We start from the raw sequence: 20,480 nt of genomic DNA on the forward strand, positions 1-20,480 counted from the left end.
AGCTCAACTAATTAGGCATAATAACGAGACCAGACCAGAAGCAAGTTTTGAAATGCTGGAATTTCTCTTGGTTGTGAAAAATCTAAAGGTGGAAACACAATTTGAGAGTGGTTTTCTTTAAAAGTGGAAATAGAGAAGTGTATGCGGAGGAACTTGGCCATTGATGATCTCAACAATAATCATTTTTACGAAATCACAGAAATCTTGCCAATAGATTTTCTAGTGTAGGAGGATTTGCGATATGCCTTGTGTGAGAAAACGGGAAACGTTGCCCCTTGTCATGGAAGGCAAAGAAAAGTGATGAAGAGCACATTAGCTGCCGAAACTTTGTTTCATGTTAATGCTATTGACAAGGCATTCTATTTGTCTAAGATCTTGGGGGAAATGCTATGCATAAAAAGAACAATATCAGTAGAATGTTATACAGATAATTGGTCTACATAGATAATGTACATTCTATAACAAGTGTAAGTGACAAAAAGACTTAGGATAGATATTGCCAGCCGAATTTTAAAAATTATGTACATTTTATAAATACCTTTTTCTCTCAGACAGGAAGACTGTCAGAGAAGAAAGTGAGGACTGCAGATGCTGGAGATCAGAGTCGAAAAGTATGGTGCTCGAAAAGCACAGCCAGTCAGATGCTGCCTGATGAAGATCTCCTGCTCGAAACATCAACTCTCCTGCTCCTTGGATGCTGCCTGACCGGCTGTGCTTTTCCAGCACCACACTTTTCAACAGGGAGCCTGTCAGAGCCTGCATTATAAGGCTGAAACAGACCAGCTCCAGAATTATATCAGAGCAAGTATTGCTCTTTGGACTTCTCCATTTAAGAACTGCATTCTAAGGGCCTCTTGGGGCCCTTTGGGCCAGGATGCCTGGGTTTAAGTCCTACCTACTTCAGAGATGTGTCAATAACATGCCTTTTAAGAGCTGCTTTTTATGGGCTTTTGTTGTGCAGTGGTAGTTTCCCTGCCTCTGAGCCAGGAGGCCCGGGTTCAAGTCTCACCTCCTCCAGAGATGTGGAGTAACATCTCTGAACCAGTTTATTAAAAAATATCTAAACCGCAACCAACTTGGAATCACCAGCAGGTATCCATGACCCCACCACAGGCAATTTGGTGTTAGTGATAAAAAGGTTCAGTGGTGCATAAAAACATCTCTGAATAGAGGGGAAAACAACTGCTTTATTCCTTGCTGGGCTGTTGGTATCTAGACAGAGAAATGAACAGAAGGAAGAAGGTGAAAACTATTATAATAAAGTCTGTGTAAATCTTAGGAAGCTTTTTGTTGCATAATTTGACACATGGATACCAGTACTTAAAACACATACATTGAAAATTTTAACATACCTGGAACCAGTCAATCGTACAGCAGTTGATGAGCGAAGGGAACTGTCTCAGACGATTTCGGAAAGCATCTCCAATAGGGCTAAAGGCCACCACAATGTGCAAGTTCTCTCTGCAGCGACTCACAAAGAATGCAAAGAGAGCTAGTGGACTGAAGTCTGCATTTTTGTTTCCTGCTTGAGCGACTACACGGACTCCCTGTTCAATTAAAATAAAATGCATGATCACAAACACTTCTAGAATTTACTCCCACAATCACCAATTGTTGACTTAAAAACATACAATCTACAATTCCTTTGATCACAAGCTTAATGGCTGTGTTCCATTGTACCCAGTGGTGGTCTCCAACACTCTTCGTTTCTTAGGTTGATAGGCAATGTACTTCATCAGCACGAACTAGACAAACTAAATATCACTAAATCTATCTTCCTATCAATGAAGATCTCACTTTGTTTGACTCGGTTACCCGGATGTTGCCAGGTTTGAGTTATAAAGAAAGGCTGATAGACTGAGACTTTTTTTCACTGAGTGTAGGAGGCTGAGAAATTTATATAATTACGAGGGATATTAGTTGGGTTAATGAAAGATGTCTTTTCCCTAGGTTGGGGGAATTTCAAGATTAGAAGCCACATTTTTAAGGTGAGAGGAGAGAGATTTAAAAAGACATAAGGGGCAACTATTTTACACGGAGGGTGGTTTGTGTGTGGAATGAACATCCTGAGAAAATGGTGAATGTAGGTACAATTACAATGTAAAAAAGACATTTGGATAAATGCATGAATAGGAAAGGTTTGGAGGGATATGGGCCAGGAGCAGGCAGCTGGGGATAAGTTTAAATTGAGATTATGTTCGACATGGACTGGTTGGACCAAAGGGTTTGTTTTTGTGCTGTATGACTTTATGACTCTATGACAGTTTTCTTGTTTCTATGTTCCTTGATTAATTAAAAATGTAGAGCTGCCAATCTCACATAAATTATACATAGATCCATAAATAAATCAATAATAATGTGCATATTTGAATCATATATTCATCTATCTCCAGTATGCTATCACAAAGGAAAAAAGGAAATTTGCAATCTATGAGAAGATATGGGCTGAGGTCCCTGTTTTAAACTAAAGCTTTCTAAGTAAAACAAGATCGATTGTTGTTTTCTCATGACAGAACTTTAAATAGGCTGCAGCTGGGAACATGGAATTGAGGCCACAATCAGATCAGTCAAGCTTAAGGTCCCGATTTTTCTTTTTAATCGTTCATAAGATGTGGACATCACTGGCTGGGTCAGCATTTATTGCCCTTCTCAAATTGCTCTGGAGAAGTTGTTAGTGAACTATCTTCTTGAATAGCTGCAGTCCTTGGGGTGTAGGGATACTCACACAGCTGCTGGGAAGCATGTTCCAGGATTTCGACAGAGTGATAGTGAAAAAATTGTGATATAAGTCCAAGTCAGGGTGCTGCGTGTCTTGAAGGGTAACATGCAGCTGGAGGTGCTATTCTTCTAGGTGATAGATGTCATGGGTTTGGAAATCGCTGTTGAAGAAGCCTTGGTGAATCACTACAATGCATCTTGTAGATGACATACTTTGTTGCCACATTGTGTTAGTGGTGAAGGGAGTGGATTTTGAAAGTGGTGAATGGAGTACCAGTCAAGTGGAATGCTTTGTCTTGGATGATGTCAAGCTTCTCAAGTGTTGTTGGAGCTTCACTCATCCAGGATAATTGAGAACAGTCCAAAACACAGAACATAGAACATGGAACAGTGCAGAACAGGTCCTTCAGTCCTTGATGTTGAGCCGACCTGTGAACTATTCTCAGCTCGTTCCCCCTACACTATCCCAAAATCATCCATATGCTTATCTAAGGATTGTTTAAATCTCCCTAATGTGGCTGAGTTGACTACATTAGCAGGGAGGGCATTCCATGTCCTTACCACTCTCTGCATAAAGAACTTCCCTCTGACATCTGACTTAAATCTATCATCCCTCAATTTGTAGTTATGCCTTCTCGTACAAGCTGACGTCATCATCCTATGAAAAAGTATTTCACTGTCTACCCTATCTAATCCTCTGATCATCTTGTATGTCTCTATCAAATCCCCCCTTAGCCTTCTTCTTTCCAATGAGAACAGACCCAAGTCTCTCAGCCTTTCCTCATAAGACCTTCCTTCCAGACCAGGCAACATCCTGGTAAATCTCCTTTGCACCTTTTCCAATGCTTCCACATCCTTCTTGTAATGGGGCGACCAGAACTGTACACAATATTCCAAGTGTGGCCGCACTAGTTGTTTTGTATAGTTGCAGCATGATATTGCGGTTCCAGAACTCAATCCCTCTTCCAATGAAACCTAACACACCGTATGCTTTCTTCACAGCACTATCCACCTGGGTGGCAACTTTTAGGGATCTATGCACATGGACTCCAAGAGCCCTCTGCACATCCACACGACCAAGAATCTTTCCATTACCCAGTACTCTGCCTCCCTGTTATTCTTCCCAAAGTGCATCACCACACATTTTGCTGCATTAATCTCTTTTGCCACCTCTCAGCCCAATTCTGCAGTTTATCCAAGTCCCCCTGCAACTTGTAACATTCTTCCACACTGTCCACTACCCCATTGACTTTAGTGTCGTCTGCAAATTTACTAATCCATCCACCTATGCCTGCGTCTAAATCATTTATAAAAATGACAAAACAGCAGTGGTCCCAAAATAGATCCTTGTGGCACACCACTAGTAACTGGACGCCAGACTGAATATTTTCCATCAACCACCACCCGCTGCCTTCTTCCAGAAAGCCAGTTTCTAATTCAAACTGCTAAACCACCCTCAATTCCATGCCTCTGCATTTTCTTCATCAGCCTACCATGTGGAACCTTATCAAAGACTTTACTGAAGTCCATGTATACCACGTCAACTGCCCTACCCTCATCTACATGCTTGGTCACCTTCTCAAAAAACTCAATGAGGTTTGTGAGACACGACCTGTCCTTGATGAAACCATGTTGACTATCTGAAATCAAATTGTTGCTTGCTAGATGATTATAAATCTTATCTGTTAAAATCCTTTCCAAAACCTTTCCTACAACAGAAGTAAGGCTCACTGGTCTATAGTTACCTGGGTCATCTCTACTGCCCTTCTTGAACAATGGCACAACATTTGCAATCCTCCAGTCCTCAGGTACTAAACCTGTAGACAATGACGACTCAAATATCAAAGCCAACGGCTCTGCTATCTCCTCCCTAGCTTCCCAGAGAATCCTTGGATAAATCCCATCCAGCCCAGGGGACTTGTCTACTTTCACTCCTTCTAGAATTGATAACACCTGTGCATAACTAACCTCGATCCTTTCTAGTCTAATATCTCGTACCTCATTCTTCTCCTCCACAATATTCTCCTTTTCCTGAGTGAACACCGATGAGAAATGTTCGTTTAGCACCTCTCTGATCTCTGCAGGGTCCACACTCAACTTCCTATTTCTGTCTTTGACTAGCCCTATTCCTACTCTAATCATCCTTTTATTCCTCACATACCTATAGAAAGCTTTAGAGTTCTCCTTCATTCTATTTCTCTTTGCTAAAGACTGCTCATGTCCTCTCTTTGCTCTTCTTAACTCTCTCTTTAAATCCTTCCTAGTTGATCTGTAACTCTCCATCATCTGTACCATCTTGCCTCATCAACACATAAGCCTCCTTCTTCTTCTTAACAAGAGATGCAATTTCTGTAGTAAACCACAGTTCCCTTACCTTATCACTTCCTCCCTTCCTGACAGGGACATACCTATCAAAGACACGCAATATCTGTTCCTTAAACCAGCTCTACATTTAGATTGTCTGCATCCCCTGCATTTTGCTACTCCATTCTGTGCATCCTAATTCTTGCCTAATTGCATTATAATTGCCCTTGCCCCATCGATAACTCTTGACCTGTGGCATGTACCTATCCCCTTCCAACACTAAACTAAACATAACTGAATTATGGTCACTCTCTCCAAAGTGCTCATCTACAACTAAATCAAATACCTGGCCTGGTTCACTACCAAGCACCAGATCCAGTGTGGCCTCCCCTCTTTTCGACCCTTCGACATACTGTGTCAGGAAACCGTCCTGTACACATTGGACAAAAAATGATCCATCCGACGTACTAGAGCTATAACATTCCAGTCAATGTTGGGGAAGTTAAAGTCCCCCCTAATGACCACTTCCTACTCAGAATAATTTTGCTAATCCTCTCTTCCACCTCCCTGGAACTCTGCGGAGGCCTATAAAAAACTCCAAGCAGTGTGGCCTCTCCTCTCCTGTTTCTAGCCTCAGTCAACACTACCTCAGTAGATGAGTCCTCATCAAAAATTCTCTCAGCCACCGTTATACTATCTTTGACTAACAAGGCCACGCCTCCCCCTCTTTTACCGCCTTGCCTGTTTTTAATGAAAAATCTAAACCCTGGAACCTGCAACATCCATTCCTCACCCTGCTCTATCCATGTCTCTGAAATGGCCACAACATCGAAATCCCAGGTACCTATTCATGCTGCAAGCTCATCTACCTTATTTCGGATACTTCTGGCGTTGAAGTAGACACACTTCAAATCAGTTTGCTGTCTGCCAGTACATTCCTGTGACCCTGAAATTTTGTTCCTGTCCTTCCTACTCCCATCCTCCTGTGCACTGCAACTACACCTCCGGTTCCCATCCCCCTGCTGAGCTAGTTTAAACTCACCCGAATAGCACCAGCAAATTTCGCACCCAGGATATTAGTATCCCTCTGGTTCAAGTGAAGAGCGTCCTGTTTGTACAAGTCCCACCTTCCCCAGAATGAGCCCCAATTATTCAAAAACTTGAAACCCTCCCTCCTGCACCATCCTTGCAGCCACGTGTTTAGCTGATATCTCTCCCTATTCTTTGCCTCCAGAGATAACAACTCTGTTTGTTCTAGCTCTCAGCTTCCACCCTAGCTCCCTGAAATCCTGCCTTACATCCCTACCCCTCTTTCTACCTATGTTATTGGTACCTACATGGACAACAACTTGAGGCTGGTCACCCTCTCCCTTCAGGACCCCAAAGCTACGATCCGAGACATCACGGACCCTGGCAACTGGGAGGCAACACACCAACTGCGAGTCTTGTTCATTCCCAACAAACCTTCTATCTGAGCCTCTAACTATTGAGCCCCCAATGACTAACACTCTCCTCCTTTCCCTCCTTCCCTTCTGTTCAACAGGGACAGGCTCTGTGCCAGAGACCTGGGCCTCACCGCTTGCACCTGGTAAGTCGTCCCCCTCAACAGTATCCAAACCGGTATACGTTTTTCAGGGAAGCGACCACAGGGGATCCCTCCACTGACTGTTTTTTCCCCTTTCAAACAGTCACCCAGCTTTCTTCTTACTTAGGAGTAACTACTTCCTTGTAACTCCTATCTATCACAGCCTCTGCCTCCCGAATGATCCGAAGTTCATCCAGCTCCCGCTCCAATTCCCTAACATGGTCTTGGAGGAGCGAGAGGTGCATTTCCTGTAGATGTACTTGGATGGGACACTAATGGCATCCTTGACCTCAAACATCATGCAGGAGGAACATTGCTCTCCCTGCACTGCCATCCCTGCTAGCCCAACACTTATTCTTTTAGATGATGGACAGGCTTTGGGGAGTTATTCGATGAGTTATTCATGCACCATTCCTAACTTTTAGCCTGCATTTATAGCCACAGTATTCATATGGACAGTCCAGTTCAGTACTCCCCACATACGTCCGGGACACCACCCACATCCTCCACCTCTTCCAAGACTTTTGTTTCCCAGCCCCAAATGCCTCATCTTCACCATGGACATCCAGTCCCTATACACCTCCATCTGCCATGATGAGGGCCTCCAAGCCATCCATTTCTTCCTCTCCCAGCATCCCCACCACTAACACCCTCATTCATTTGGCTGAACTGGTCCTCACCCTCAATAATTTCTCCTTTCAATCCTTCCACTTCCTCCAGGTGAAAGGGGTGGCCATGAGTACTTAAATGGGCTCCAGTTAAGCCCGTCTCTTGGTCAGTTATGTGGAACAGCCCATCTTCCACAGTTACACTGGCACCGTTCCCCACCTTTTCCTCTGCTACATCGTATTGGTGCCACCTCGTGCTCCCATGAGGAAGTTGAATAGTTCATCAACTTCACCAACACATTCCACCCTGACCTCAAGTTCACCTGAACCATCTCAGATTCCTCCCTCCCCTTCCTGGACCTCTCCATCGCCATCAACAGTGACTAACTCAATACAGATATCTTATACAAACCCACCGACACCCACAGCTACCTGAACTACACTCCTCTCACCCTATCTTCTGTAAAAATGCTATCCTTTACTCCCAAATCCTCTGCCTCCGCCGCATCTGCTCCCAGGAGAACCAGTTCCACCACAGAATATACCACATGGTCTCCTTCTTCAAAGACCTCAATTTACCGTCCCACATGGTCAATGACGCCCTCCAGCGCATCTCATCCACTGCCCGCACCTCCGCCCACGAATCCCACCTCTCCAACCGCAACAAGGACAGAGCCCCCCCCGCCACCGGTCCTCACCTTCCACCCCACCAACCTCCGTATACATCACATCATCCTTCACCATTTCCACCATCTACAAATGGACCTCACCCAACACAGACATATTTCTCTTCCCACACCTATCTGCTTTCCGTAAAGACCTTTCCCTCCGCAATTCTCTTGTCAGGTCCATGCCCCCCACTAAACCACCCTCCCCTCCTGGGACCTTACCCTGCCACCGCAGGAATTGCAAAACCTGCACCCATACATCCCACTCACTTCCATCAAAAGCCCCAAAGAAGCCTTCCATTACCATCAGAACTTTACCCTCACTTTCACGCATGTCATTTACTGTATCCATTGCTCCCAATGCAGTCTCCTCTACATTGGAGAGACAGAATAGTTATTGGGGACTCGATAGTTCGGGGCACAGATAGGCGGTTTTGTGGGGGGCGAGGGAGACTCACGTTTGGTATGTTGCCTCCCAGGTGCAAGGGTACGTGACGTCTCTGATCGTGTTTTCCGGGTACTTAAGGGGGAGGGGGAGCAGCCCGAAGTCGTGATCCACATTGGCACCAACGACATAGATAGGAGGAGGGCTGATGATGTTAGGCAGGCTTTCAGGGAGCTAGGTTGGAAGCTCAGAGTTAGAACAAACAGAATTGTTGTCTCTGGTTTGTTACCCGTGCCACATGATAGAGAGTCGAAGAATAGGGAGAGAGAACAGTTAAATGCGTGGCTACAGGGCTGGTGCAGGAGGGAGGGATTCCAGTATCTGGATAACTGGGGTTCTTTCTGGGGAAGGTGGGACCTCTATAAACAGGATGGTCTACACCTGAACCTGAGGGGCACCAGTCTCCTTGGGGGGAGGTTTGCTAGTGCTCTTGGGGGGGGTTTAAACTAACTCTGCAGGGGCATGGGAACCTAGACTGTAGCTTAAGGGTGCAGGACCTGGAGTATAGGGAGGTTAGGAATATTGCATCAATCTCAAAGGAGGGTGCCTGTAAACAGGAAAGTGGCTTGAAGTGTGTATACTTCAATGCAAGAAGTATACGAAATAAGGTAGGTGAACTTGCAGCGTGGGTTGGTACCTGTGATTTCGATGTTGTGGCTATTACGGAGACATGGGTAGAATAGGGAAGGCTGTTGCAGGTTCCAGGGTTTAAATATTTTAGTAGGGTCAGAGTTGGGGGTAAAAGAGGGGGAGGTGTGGCATTGCTTGTCAAAGATAGTATTACAGCGATGGAAAGGACGATGGATGAAGACTCGCCATCTGAGGTAGTTTAGGCTGAGGTTAGGAATAGGAAAGGTGAGGTCACTCTGTTAGGAGTTTTCTACAGGCCTCCTAATAGTCCTAGAGACGTAGAAGAAAGGATTGTGAGGATGATTCAGGAGAAGAGTGAAAGTAATAGGGTGGTTGTTATGGGGGTCTTTAACTTTCCTGATATTGACTGGGAAAGCTATAGCTCGAGTTCGTTAGATGGGTCGGTGTTTCTCCAATGTGTGCAGGAGGGTTTCGTGACACAATATGTAGACAGGCCAACAAGAGGTGAGGCCATACTGGATTTGGTTCTGGGTAACGAACCAGGCCAGGTGTTAGAATTGGGGGTAGGTGAGCACTTTGGGGGCAGTGACCACAATTCGGTGACTTTTACTCTAGTGATGGAGAGGGATAAGTGTGCACTGCAGGGCAAGAGTTATAGCTGGGGGCAGGGAAATTATGATGCGGTGAGGCACGACTTAGAATGCGTGGCTTGGAAAAGTAAGATTCAAGGCAAGGGAGCATTTGATATATGTAGCTTGTTCAAGGAGCAACTATTGAGTGTCCTTGATAAGTATGTACCTGTCAGGCAGGGAGGAAAGGGTCGTATGAGGGAGCCGTGGTTTAATAAGGAATTGGAATCCCTTGTTAAAGGGAAGAGGGCGGCCTATGTAAAGATGAGGCGTGAAGGTTCAATTGGGGCGATTGAGAGTTATAAGGTAGCCAGGAAGGATCTGAAGAGAGAGCTAAGAGCAGCAAGGAGGGGACATAAAAAGTCCTTAGTTGGTAGGATTAGGGAAAACCCAAAGGCTTTCTATAGGTATGTCAGGAATAAAAGAATGACGAGGGTAGGAATAGGTCCAGTCAAGGATAGTAGTGGGAAGTTGCATGTGGAGGCTGAAGAGATTGGGGAGACACTGAATGAATGCATTTCGTCAGTATTCACTCAGGAACAGGACATTGTTGCCGATGTGAATACGGAGTCACAATTAATTAGAATGGACGACTTTGAGGTATGTAGGGAAGAGGTGTTGGAAATTCTGGAAAGGGTGAAAATAGATAAGTCCCCTGGGCCTGATGGCATTTATCCTAGGATTCCCTGGGAAGCAAGGGAAGAGATTGCAGAGCCACTGGCCTTGATTTTTATGTCCTCGTTGTCTACAGGAAAAGTGCCAGAAGGCTGGAGGATAGCAAATGTGGTTCCCTTATGCATAATTCTTTGAGGAGGTGACCAAGCATGTGGATGAGGGTAGAGCAGTGGATGTAGTATACATGGATTTTAGTAAGGCATTTGATAAGGTTCCCCATGGTAGGCTTATGCGGAAAGTCAGGAGGCATGGGATAGAGGGAAATTTGGCCAATTGGATAGAAAACTGGCTAACCGGTCGAAGTCAGAGAGTGGTGGTAGATGGTAAATATTCAGCCTGGAGCCCAGTTACAAGTGGAGTTCCGCAGGGATCAGTTCTGGGTCCTCTGCTGTTTGTAATTTTTATTAATGACTTGAATGAGGGAGTCGAAGGGTGGGTCAGTAAATTTGCAGATGATACGAAGATTGGTGGAGTTGTGGATAGTGAGGAGGGCTGTTGTCGGCTGCAAAGGGACTTAGATATGATGCAGAGCTGGGCTGAGGAGTGGCAGATGGAGTTCAACCCTGCCAAGTGTGAGGTTGTCCATTTAGGAAAGACAAATAAGAATGCGGAATACAGGGTTAACGGTAGGGTTCTTAGTGAGGTGGAGGAACAGAGGGATCTTGGGGTCTATGTTCATAGATCTTTGAAAGTTGCCACTCAGGTGGATAGAGCTTGGAGGAAGGCCTATGGTGTATTAGCGTTCATTAGCAGAGGGATTGAATTCAAGAATCGTGAAGTGATGTTGCAACTGTACAGGACTTTGGTTAGGCCACATTTGGAGTACTGTGTGCAGTTCTGGTCGCCTCACTTTAGGAAAGATGTGGAAGCTTTGGAGAGGGTGCAGAGAAGATTTACCAGGATGTTGCCTGGAATGGAGAATAGATCGTACGAGGATAGGTTGAGAGTGCTAGGCCTTTTCTCGTTGGAACGGCGAAGGATGAGGGGTGACTTGATAGAGGTTTATAAGATGATCAGAGGAATAGATAGAGTAGACAGTCAGAAACGTTTTCCCCGGGTACAACAGAGTGTTACAAGGGGACATAAATTTAAGGTAAAGGGTGGAAGGTATAGGGGAGATGTCAGGGGTGGGTTCTTTACCCAGAGAGTGGTGGGGGCATGGAATGCGCTGCCTATGGGAGTGGTAGAGTCAGAATCTTTGGTGACCTTTAAGCGGCAATTGGATAGGTACATGGATGGGTGCTTAAGCTAGGACAAATGTTCGGCACAACATCGTGGGCCGAAAGGCCTGTTCTGTGCTGTATTGTTCTATGTTCTATGTTCTAAGGGGAATAGGGATAACCCTAGTAACTATAGGCCGGTGAGTCTCACTTCTGTTGTGGGAAAAGTCTTAGAGAGAATTGTAAGGGATAGGATTTATGAACATCTGGATAGGAATAATGTGATCAAGCATAGTCAGCACGGTTTTGTGAAGGGCAGGTCCTGCCTCACAAACCTTATTGAATTCTTTGAGAAGGTGACTAAGGAGGTGGACGAGGGTAAAGCAGTAGATGTGGTGTATATGGATTTTAGTAAGGCATTTGATAAGGTTCCCCATGGTAGGCTATTGCAAAAAATACGGAGGTATGTCATTTAGGGTGAGTTGGAGGTTTGGATTAGGAATTGGCTGGCTGGAAGAAGACAGAGGGCAGTAGTTGATGGTAAAGGTTCATCTTGGAGTGCAGTTACTAGCGGTGTTCCGCAAGGATCTGTTTTGGGACCATTGCTGTTTGTCATTTTTATAGGGAGGCTGAAGAGATTGCGAAGACACTGAATGAAGGAGGGGCTAGAAGGTTGGGTGAGCAAGTTTGCGGATGATACGAAAGTCGGTGGAGTTGTTGACAGTGAGGAAGGATGTGTCAGGTTACAGTGGGATATAGATAAGCTGCAGAGCTGGGCAGAAAGGTGGCAAATGGAGTTCAATGTGGGTAAGTGTGAGGTGATTCACTTTGGTATGAGTAACAAAAAGATGGGGTACTGGGCTAATGGGTAGTGTGGATGAGCAGAGGGATCTTGGAGTCCATGTACACAGATCTCTGAAAGTTGCCACCCAGGTAAATAGTGCGGTGAAGAAGGCATATGGCGTACTGGCTTTTATTGGAAGAGGAATTGAGTTCCGGAGTCCTGAGGTCATGTTGCAGTTGTATAAGACTCTGGTGCGGCCGCATCTGGAGTATTGTGTGCAGTTTTGGTCGCCAAACTATAGGAAGGATGTGGAGGCACTGGAACGGGTGCAGAGGAGGTTTACCAGGATGTTGCCTGGTATGGCAGGAAGATCGTATGAGGAAAGGCTGAGGCACTTGGGGCTGTTTTCATTGGAGAAAAGAAGGTTTAGGGGTGACTTGATAGAGGTGTACAAGATGATTAGGGGTTTAGTTAGGGTTGACCATTAGAACCTTTTTCCACGTATGGAGTCAGCTATTACGAGGGGGCATAGCTTTAAATTAAGGGGTGGTAGGTATAGGACAGATATTAGGGGTAGATTCTTTACTCAGTGAGTCGTGAGTTCATGGAATGCCCTGCCAGAAGCAGTCATGGACTCTCCCTCTTTATGGGCATTTAAACGGGCATTGGATAGGCATATGGAGGATAGTGGGCTAGTGTAGGTTAGGTGGGCTTGGATCTGCGTAACATTGAGGGCAGATCCTACTGCGCTGTATTTTTCTATGTTCTATGTTCTAGAACGCCTATTTGCGGAATGCTTCAGAGAATATCTCTGGGACACCAACCAAGTCCCGTGGACGAACACTTCAACACCCCCTCCCACTCTGCCAAGGACATGCAAATCCTATGGCCTCTTCCGTTGCCACATCCTAACCACCTAACGCCTGGAGGAAGAATGCCTCATCTTCCACCTTGGTAACCTCCAACCCCATAGCATCAATGTGGGCTTCACCAGTTTCCTCATTTCCCCTCTCCCCACCTTATCCCAGTTCCAACCTTCCAACGTGACACTGCCCTCATGACCTGTCCTACCTGTCCATTTCCCTTCCCACCTATCCTCCTCTCCGACCTATCACCATTACCCCTACTTCCATCTACCCATTGCACTCTCAGCTACCTTGCCACCAGCCCTACCCCCCTCCCATTTATCTCTCCACCCCCTAGGCTCACTAGCCTCATTCCTGATGAAGGGCTCTTGCCTGAAACATTGATTCTCCTGCTCCTCGGATGCTGCATGACCTGCTGTGCTTGTCCAGCACCACACTCTAGACAGTAACCCCCAAGCTGTTGATAGTGGAGGATTTGAAGGTGATAATGCCATTGAAAATCAAGGGGTGATAACTGCATTCACCATTAGAGATGTTCACTACCTGGCACTTGTGTGGTGCAAACGTTACTCAACATGTAACATTCCCAACCTGGATGTTGTGCAGGTCTTGTTGTGTATGGACGCAGACTGCTTAAGTATCTTAGGAGTCACAAACAATGTTGACTGAACATTATGCAATCATTAGCAAACATCTCCACTCTGACTTTATGATAGAAGACCTTTAATAAAGCAACTAAACATGGTTGGGACTTGGACACTGCCCTGATGAACTCCTGCAATGATATTTTGGGGCTGAGATGATTGACCTTCATCAACCATAACTATTAAATGGTTCTTATCCCATTGATTCCTGTTGATTCCAGTTTTGCTGGGGCTCATCAATACCATACTTGGTCAAATGTTGCCATGATGTCAAGGGCAATCACTCTGCCTCACCTCTTTTAACCAAGTCTATAATAAAGTCAGGAGCTGAGTGGCCTGGGTGGTGGAATCTAAAATGTGCTTCAACGAAGAAGTGCACTCTGGTGTGCTGCTGGACAGCACTGTCAACAATCCCTCGAGAACATAGAGATTATGTGATAATTGTCCAGATTGGATTTGTCCTATTCTTTGTGGACAGGACATACCTGGGTAATCTTCTACACTGTTGGGTGGATGTCAGAGTTGTAGCTGTTCTACAACAGCTTGGTAGGGTTGCAGCAATTATGGAGCACAAGTCATCAATACTACTGCCAGAATATTGTCTCCGCCTATAACCTGTAAACTATCCTGCTTCCATTTCATATGTTGTTATATTAGTAATTTGGATGTGCTTTATGGATGGAATTGGTGCAATCATAACCATTCTTAGTCAAGTTGAAGGACCTCATAGAATGATAATGAGACCATGCTGCCTGAAAGAACAGTTAGTCCCACTCGCCTGTTAATTCCCTGTGGAACATTCTTCAAATTTTTTTTTCAAGCATAATATCTTTGTTAAAATCAGAATTTGCTTTGTGCTGGCATCAGTAGTGGGTGAGAGACAAGATAGGACGGTGCATTCGTAATGCCACTGGACTAGTATTTAAGATACTCTCAAATTCAAATTCATCATGAGGTATAGTTTGCATTTAATAAATTCTGGAAATGAAAACTGAATCTCAGTAATAGCAACTATTAATTGTCATAAAACCCCTCTGGTTTACAAAAATCTTTTGGGGAAAGAAATCTGCCATACCCACCTGACCTGGCCTTCATGTAACTTTCAACTCAAAATAAAGTAATGTGGCTGAATCTTAACTGCCCAGCAAATTAGTTAGTTCAGGAACCATTACGGAAAAAAAAAACAAATACTGACTTTGCCAGTGATACCATAATCCCATGTAAATTGACTCAATTTATTCAAGATTTGGAGATGCTGGTGTTGGACTGGGGTGTTCAAAGTTAAAAATCACACAACACCAGGTTATAGTCCAACAGGTTTAATTGGAAGTACACTAGCTTTCAGAGTGACACTCCTTCATCAGGTGATCGTGGAGGGCTCAATCCTAACACAGAATTTATAGCAAAAATTTACAGTGTGAAGTAACTGAAATTATACATTGAAAAATTGATTGTCTGTTAAGCCTTTCATCTGTTAGAATACAGTGATAGTTTCACTTCTTTCATGTGTAAATCACAAAACCTTTTTTTAAAAAAGTTGCATTCTCGGGTTAGCTGTTTAAATTCTGTGTTAGGATTGAGCCCTCCACTATGACCTGATGAAGGAGCGTCGCTCTGAAAGCTAGTGTGCTTCCAATTAAACCTGTTGACTATAACCTGGTGTTGTGTGATTTTCAACTTATTCAAGAGTGCTAGGAGAAAGTGAGGACTGCAGATGCTGGAGATCAGAGCCAAAGGTGTGGTGCTGGAAAAGCACAGCAGGTCAGGCAGCATCTAAGAAGCAGGAGAATTGACGTTTCGGGCAAAAGTCCTTCATCATTCCTGATGAAGGGCTCTTGCCCGAAACATCGATTCTCCTGCTGCTCGAATGCTGCCTGACCTGCTGTGCTTTTCTAGCACCACACTCTTGACTTATTCAAAAGTGTGTACATTAGAGAAATGTTTAATTCTGAGGGAGAATAACATCCAAAATGTTGTAGAATGGAAACATTATGCAATATCATAAAAGTGAAAACTTGTGTACAGCTACATATTACACCAAATGTCATCCATCACAAAATGTAAGTGGAAATATAAGTATTAAAACTTTTCATGATACAAATAAGTAAATGTCTCACACCTCCATGATCTCCTGTTTTTCATCAGGTGCAAACAGATTTGGCACTTCACCAGTATTGAGTAAACTGTCTACATCTTCTAAGAATGCCTCCTCTTTAATTTGTGTGTCTGTAATCAGGAACACAGTGGGCTGACCTCTCATTCCTGCACTTCGAAGTAAATGCTATCAAAAAACAAAACAGTTGCACAGAAGGCAATATTTCAGTGATAAAATGGAGGTAAATTTATTCACATAAATTAGCAATGATTCTGACCAAGTTAAAAATAACAAAGATTACCTTTAAATCCTCTCTCCATTCATTTGTCCCATAGCTTTTGGAAATTTCAGGTTGAAAGATAGTCATTTTAGCCATTGATGTAGCCAAACGAGTCATAGACTGACGGCCACTTCCGCCTACTCCCACAAGAAGAGCATTACCTCGTGCCTGCTTCAGTACTCGACTGATCCGTGACAGATGTTCTAACACATATCTAGCAGAAAAGTGAATTTAACATTTTTCATTCATTAATGTTGGTGTGGTTAAACCAATTTTAAAAGCAAATTAAACATAGTGAATATATTATAATTAAAACTTTAAAAAATGCACGGAAAATGTATTTTCTTTAAGACTTGAAAATTACTCAAAGACTTTGTTTGATGCAGACCTGATCAGAGAGAATAGTCACAGCATAATAAAGCGAATAAATGATGAGAGATAGTGCAGGGGAGCATAATGGTAGAAAAAGAAGAGAAAGTAGATCAGACTAGTGTATTTCAAAAAACACAAAAAATACTACCAGATATAGCAAGTAAGTCATTGGTTAGGATACATTAGGTTTTCAAAATAAAATCAGAAATAATGGTCTATAGTTTCAATAAAATACTGTGTTAAGTTTCCAGCTTCGTTTGTTCAACAAATTAATAAAATTTCTATTGGGGTAAATATGAGGGTAATAGGATTAAGAGTATTAGCACAAAGCACATCTCAAGTGGGTCAGTAATGGTTGGACAGTCAGGAGACTATACCAGCATGAAATGTAGCAAATTAGATTTGTATAGGAATTTGGTACAAGAGGAAGAGGAGGTTTATGTTAGATTCACTGCAGCAAGTAAAACGTGCTAAATATTGGCCAGATTTATCAGTACAAGTACGATTTATCAACAGTAGTAACATGTATTAAATCAAGGCCAAATATAATAAAATTAACATAACTTAACCAAAGTAATAGAAGGTTACTATATGTGAAATAAAGCTAAGCCATGGCACGACAGCTTAATCATGTGGATTTCCTGTTCTGTAGTGTATGAGAAGTCATGGATGACAGTGTCCAAGGCGCTCACATGTGAAAGACATACCACCAGCTGAAGAAACTTGAGCACTGGGTTTTGGTGTTCGAGTGGTGGCTGGAGTCACATTGGTGTGAGGCTGAGAGCTAAGTGAAAAGCACACTCAGGGAGCTGGTCAAATCACAAACTTGAATATGAAGTCGGAAATGAGTGATTGCAAGCTGTCCAATCTCCTGCTTTGATACCGGTGAGGATGTTGGTTACTAGGAGGAGATCAGTCAGAATCAAATGGCATTACGTGTGGGTCAGCTGTACAAGAGGGGAGAAAAAGACATGAGAGCAAAGTGATAAAGGATTTATTAATAACAACAGGCAGGCATGGCCCAAGATGTGAGTCTCCCTGGTGCCAAGATCATGGATGGCATGGAGTAGCTGCAGGACATTTTTCTGGGGGATGACGAACAGTTAGAGGTCATGATCCATGGGTGGGAAAGCAGAAAAGGCCCTGAAAGCAGAAATCGCAGAAATGAAAGGCAGGACCGCTTAATCAGTAATCTCAGGATTACTTCATGTTCCATGTGCTCATGATCACAGAAGTTGGAGAACTGAGTGATTGAATACAGCGCTGGAGGACTGGTGTAGGAGGGAGGGCATCAAATTTCAGAGGCATTGGATCTGTATAAGATGGAAGAGTTGCATCTTAGTAGGACTGGGACTAATGTCTTCGCAGGGAGATTCATAAGGCTGTTGCAAAGGTTTTAAACTAGATTGGTGGACGGTGGAGTGGAAACGTTATAGGTAGCTCAAATTCAAAGGAAGCAAAACTGGTAGAAAAGCAGAAATAAAAAAAACAAAGTGAATGAAGCGTTGGCAAGCATCAAATAGATTCAGAAAGGGAATTATATTATAAATACAGGATTGAAAGCAGTCTATCTAAATGCAAGTAGCTTTTGCAAAAGGGTTGATAATTTGAATGCACAAATTGAGGTAAATGGGTAAGACTGAATTGCTATTTATTATGGAGACGTGGCTATAGAGTGGGATATGCAAAAAGGAAAAGAAGATGGGGTATTGCTCTTAATGAGCCACGAGATCAATACATTCATAAACAAGGATTTTAGATTGAAGGATCAAGATGTGGAATTAGTTTGTTGAGAGCTAAGAAACAGCAAGGTGTAGAAGACATCAATGAGAGTTCTTTATAGACTGCCAAACTGTACTGATTATGTTGTGCACAGTATAACTAAAGGAAATTAGACATGAATGTGTTTTGCAGTAATAATGAACACATTCAAATTATACATACACATAAATGCTATGCAGGATTTATTTCTGAAGTGTGTATAAAATGAGTTTCTGGACCAGCACAGAGAAAACCAATTAAGGAAAAAGCTACTTTGGACTTTGTGTTATGTAATGATAAAGTGTTTACTGTAAAGGAAGGTTTGGGAAATAGTAACCATAATTTAATAGAATTTTATATTAAGTTTGAATGTAATATAATTCATATTGAAACTAGAGAGTGAAATCTAAGAAATGAATGGGGGAGAAGTTGGTTATAATGGATTTGGAGAATACACAAAAATATTTGAAGATAGACATGCAATGGCTAGTATTTAAAGAAATACTATACAGAAATACTATAAAGGATATGCATCTCTAAGGCATAAACACCAATAGAGAAAGGCAGTTCATCCACGGTTAATTAAAGAAGTTAAAGATCAAATTAGATCAATGAGGGTGACTCTTAAAGATTCCAGAAAAAAATGGTAATTGTAAGGATTGAGAACAATCTAGAATCCAGTAAAGAAGGACCATGAAATTGACTAAGACAAGGAAAAGACAAAACAAATGCAAACCATCAAGGAACATAAAGGTGGACTGTAAACACTTCTTTAGGTATGTGAGAAGCAAAAGATAGGACTAATGTTAGTTCATTACAGAAGGGGACAGTGGAACACATTGTGGAGAACAGAATGGCAGAGAAACTAAACAGTTACTTAGCATCTGTCTTCAGAGTAGAAGATACAAGAAATTTCCCTGACAAACCAGGTGTCCAAGGGACTTATAAAACTGATTAATTAAAATAAATTAGTACAAGTCCACCATCCTTTATCTGTAATTCCGAAATTCAAAAAGCTCCGAAATCTGAAATTTATTTGTGGAGTGTGGAGCGTCATTTTGGCATGAGAAACTCCACACCCACTCGAACCATAACCATATTACTTAGATATGATATGACGGCATGGCCCAGCACTGGCAGTGTCAATTGTGCCTCAGCGCTTATACTATTCACACATGCGTCTGCTGTTAGGTAATTTTGTTTTATTTCACTGTGAAAATGTTGTGTATTCCAAAATCGACAAAATTCCAAATTTTGAAAAACAACTGGATCCAGGATTTCAGATAAAGGATTGAGGTAGTATTTGAAAATTTAAGTGCAGTAAAGATTGATAAATTTGCCCCTCAGGTGACCTTCATCCTAGTACATTGCATGATGTGGCTAGAGAGGTAGTGGATATGTTGGTGGTTATCTTTCAAAATTCTATTGATTCGAGGAAGGTTTCTGAAGATTGGAAAGTAACAAATATAACCCCACTATTTAAAAAATGAGGAAGAGGGGGAATGGAGAACTACACATCTATAGGTTTGATGTCTGCAGTAGGGAGAATGTTAGAATTTATCATAAACGGATCTAATCAATGAATATTTGCAAAAGAATGATCAAATTCAGCAGAGACAATAAAGATTTGTGAAAGAGAAAACATTAGATGTCATCATAGAGGTATTTTTAAAATATGTTCAAGGGATATGGATGTCATTAGCTGGGCCAGCATTTATTGCCCATCCCTAGTTGCCCTTGAGAAGGTGGTGATGAGATGCCTTCTTGAATTGCTGCAGTCCACCTACTGTGGGTTGAAGCATAATGCCATGAGGGAGGGATTTCCAGTGCTTAGACCCAGGGACAGTGAAGGAATCATGGTGTATTTCCACATCAGGATGGCGAGTGGCTTGGATGGGAACTTGCAGATGGTGGTGTTCCCATACATTTAGATTAGATTACTTACAATGTGGAAACAGGCCCTTCGGCCCAACAACTCCACACCGACCCTCCGAAGAGCAACCCACCCAGACCCATTCCACTACATTTACCCCTTCACCTAATATTACGGACAATTTAGCATGGCCAATGCACCTGACCTGCACATCTTTGGACTGTGGGAGGAAACCGGAGGACCCGGAGGAAACCCACGCAGACACAGGGAGAACGTGCAAACTCCACACAGACAGTTGCCTGAGGCAGGAATTGAACCCTGGTCTCTGGCGCTGTGAGGCAGCAGTGCTAATCACTGTGCCACAGTGCCGCCCATAATATCTACTGCCCTTGTCCTTCTAGATGGAAGTGGTTGTTGGTATG

General features: G+C 43.2%; 1 protein-coding gene across 2 annotated transcripts in view; it reads right to left on the bottom strand.

Annotated features, from left to right (window-relative positions):
* The window catches only part of dnah12 (dynein, axonemal, heavy chain 12), a 284,710-nt gene that overhangs the window by 97,636 nt on the left and 166,594 nt on the right, over window positions 1–20,480 (bottom strand). For both annotated transcript variants that reach the window (XM_043708118.2, XM_087994328.1), the window contains 3 exons: window positions 16,074–16,266; window positions 15,797–15,958; window positions 1,353–1,547 (listed from right to left, as the gene is read on the bottom strand). In XM_043708118.2, the coding sequence (XP_043564053.1) occupies window positions 1,353–1,547; window positions 15,797–15,958; window positions 16,074–16,266 (550 nt within the window). The remainder of the gene's footprint in view (window positions 1–1,352; window positions 1,548–15,796; window positions 15,959–16,073; window positions 16,267–20,480) is intronic.

This window comes from Chiloscyllium plagiosum, unplaced genomic scaffold (genome assembly GCF_037043375.1).
Source record: "Chiloscyllium plagiosum isolate Xiang-an unplaced genomic scaffold, Cpla_swu_hap1 HiC_scaffold_14, whole genome shotgun sequence".
Taxonomy (NCBI): Eukaryota; Metazoa; Chordata; class Chondrichthyes; order Orectolobiformes; family Hemiscylliidae; genus Chiloscyllium; species Chiloscyllium plagiosum.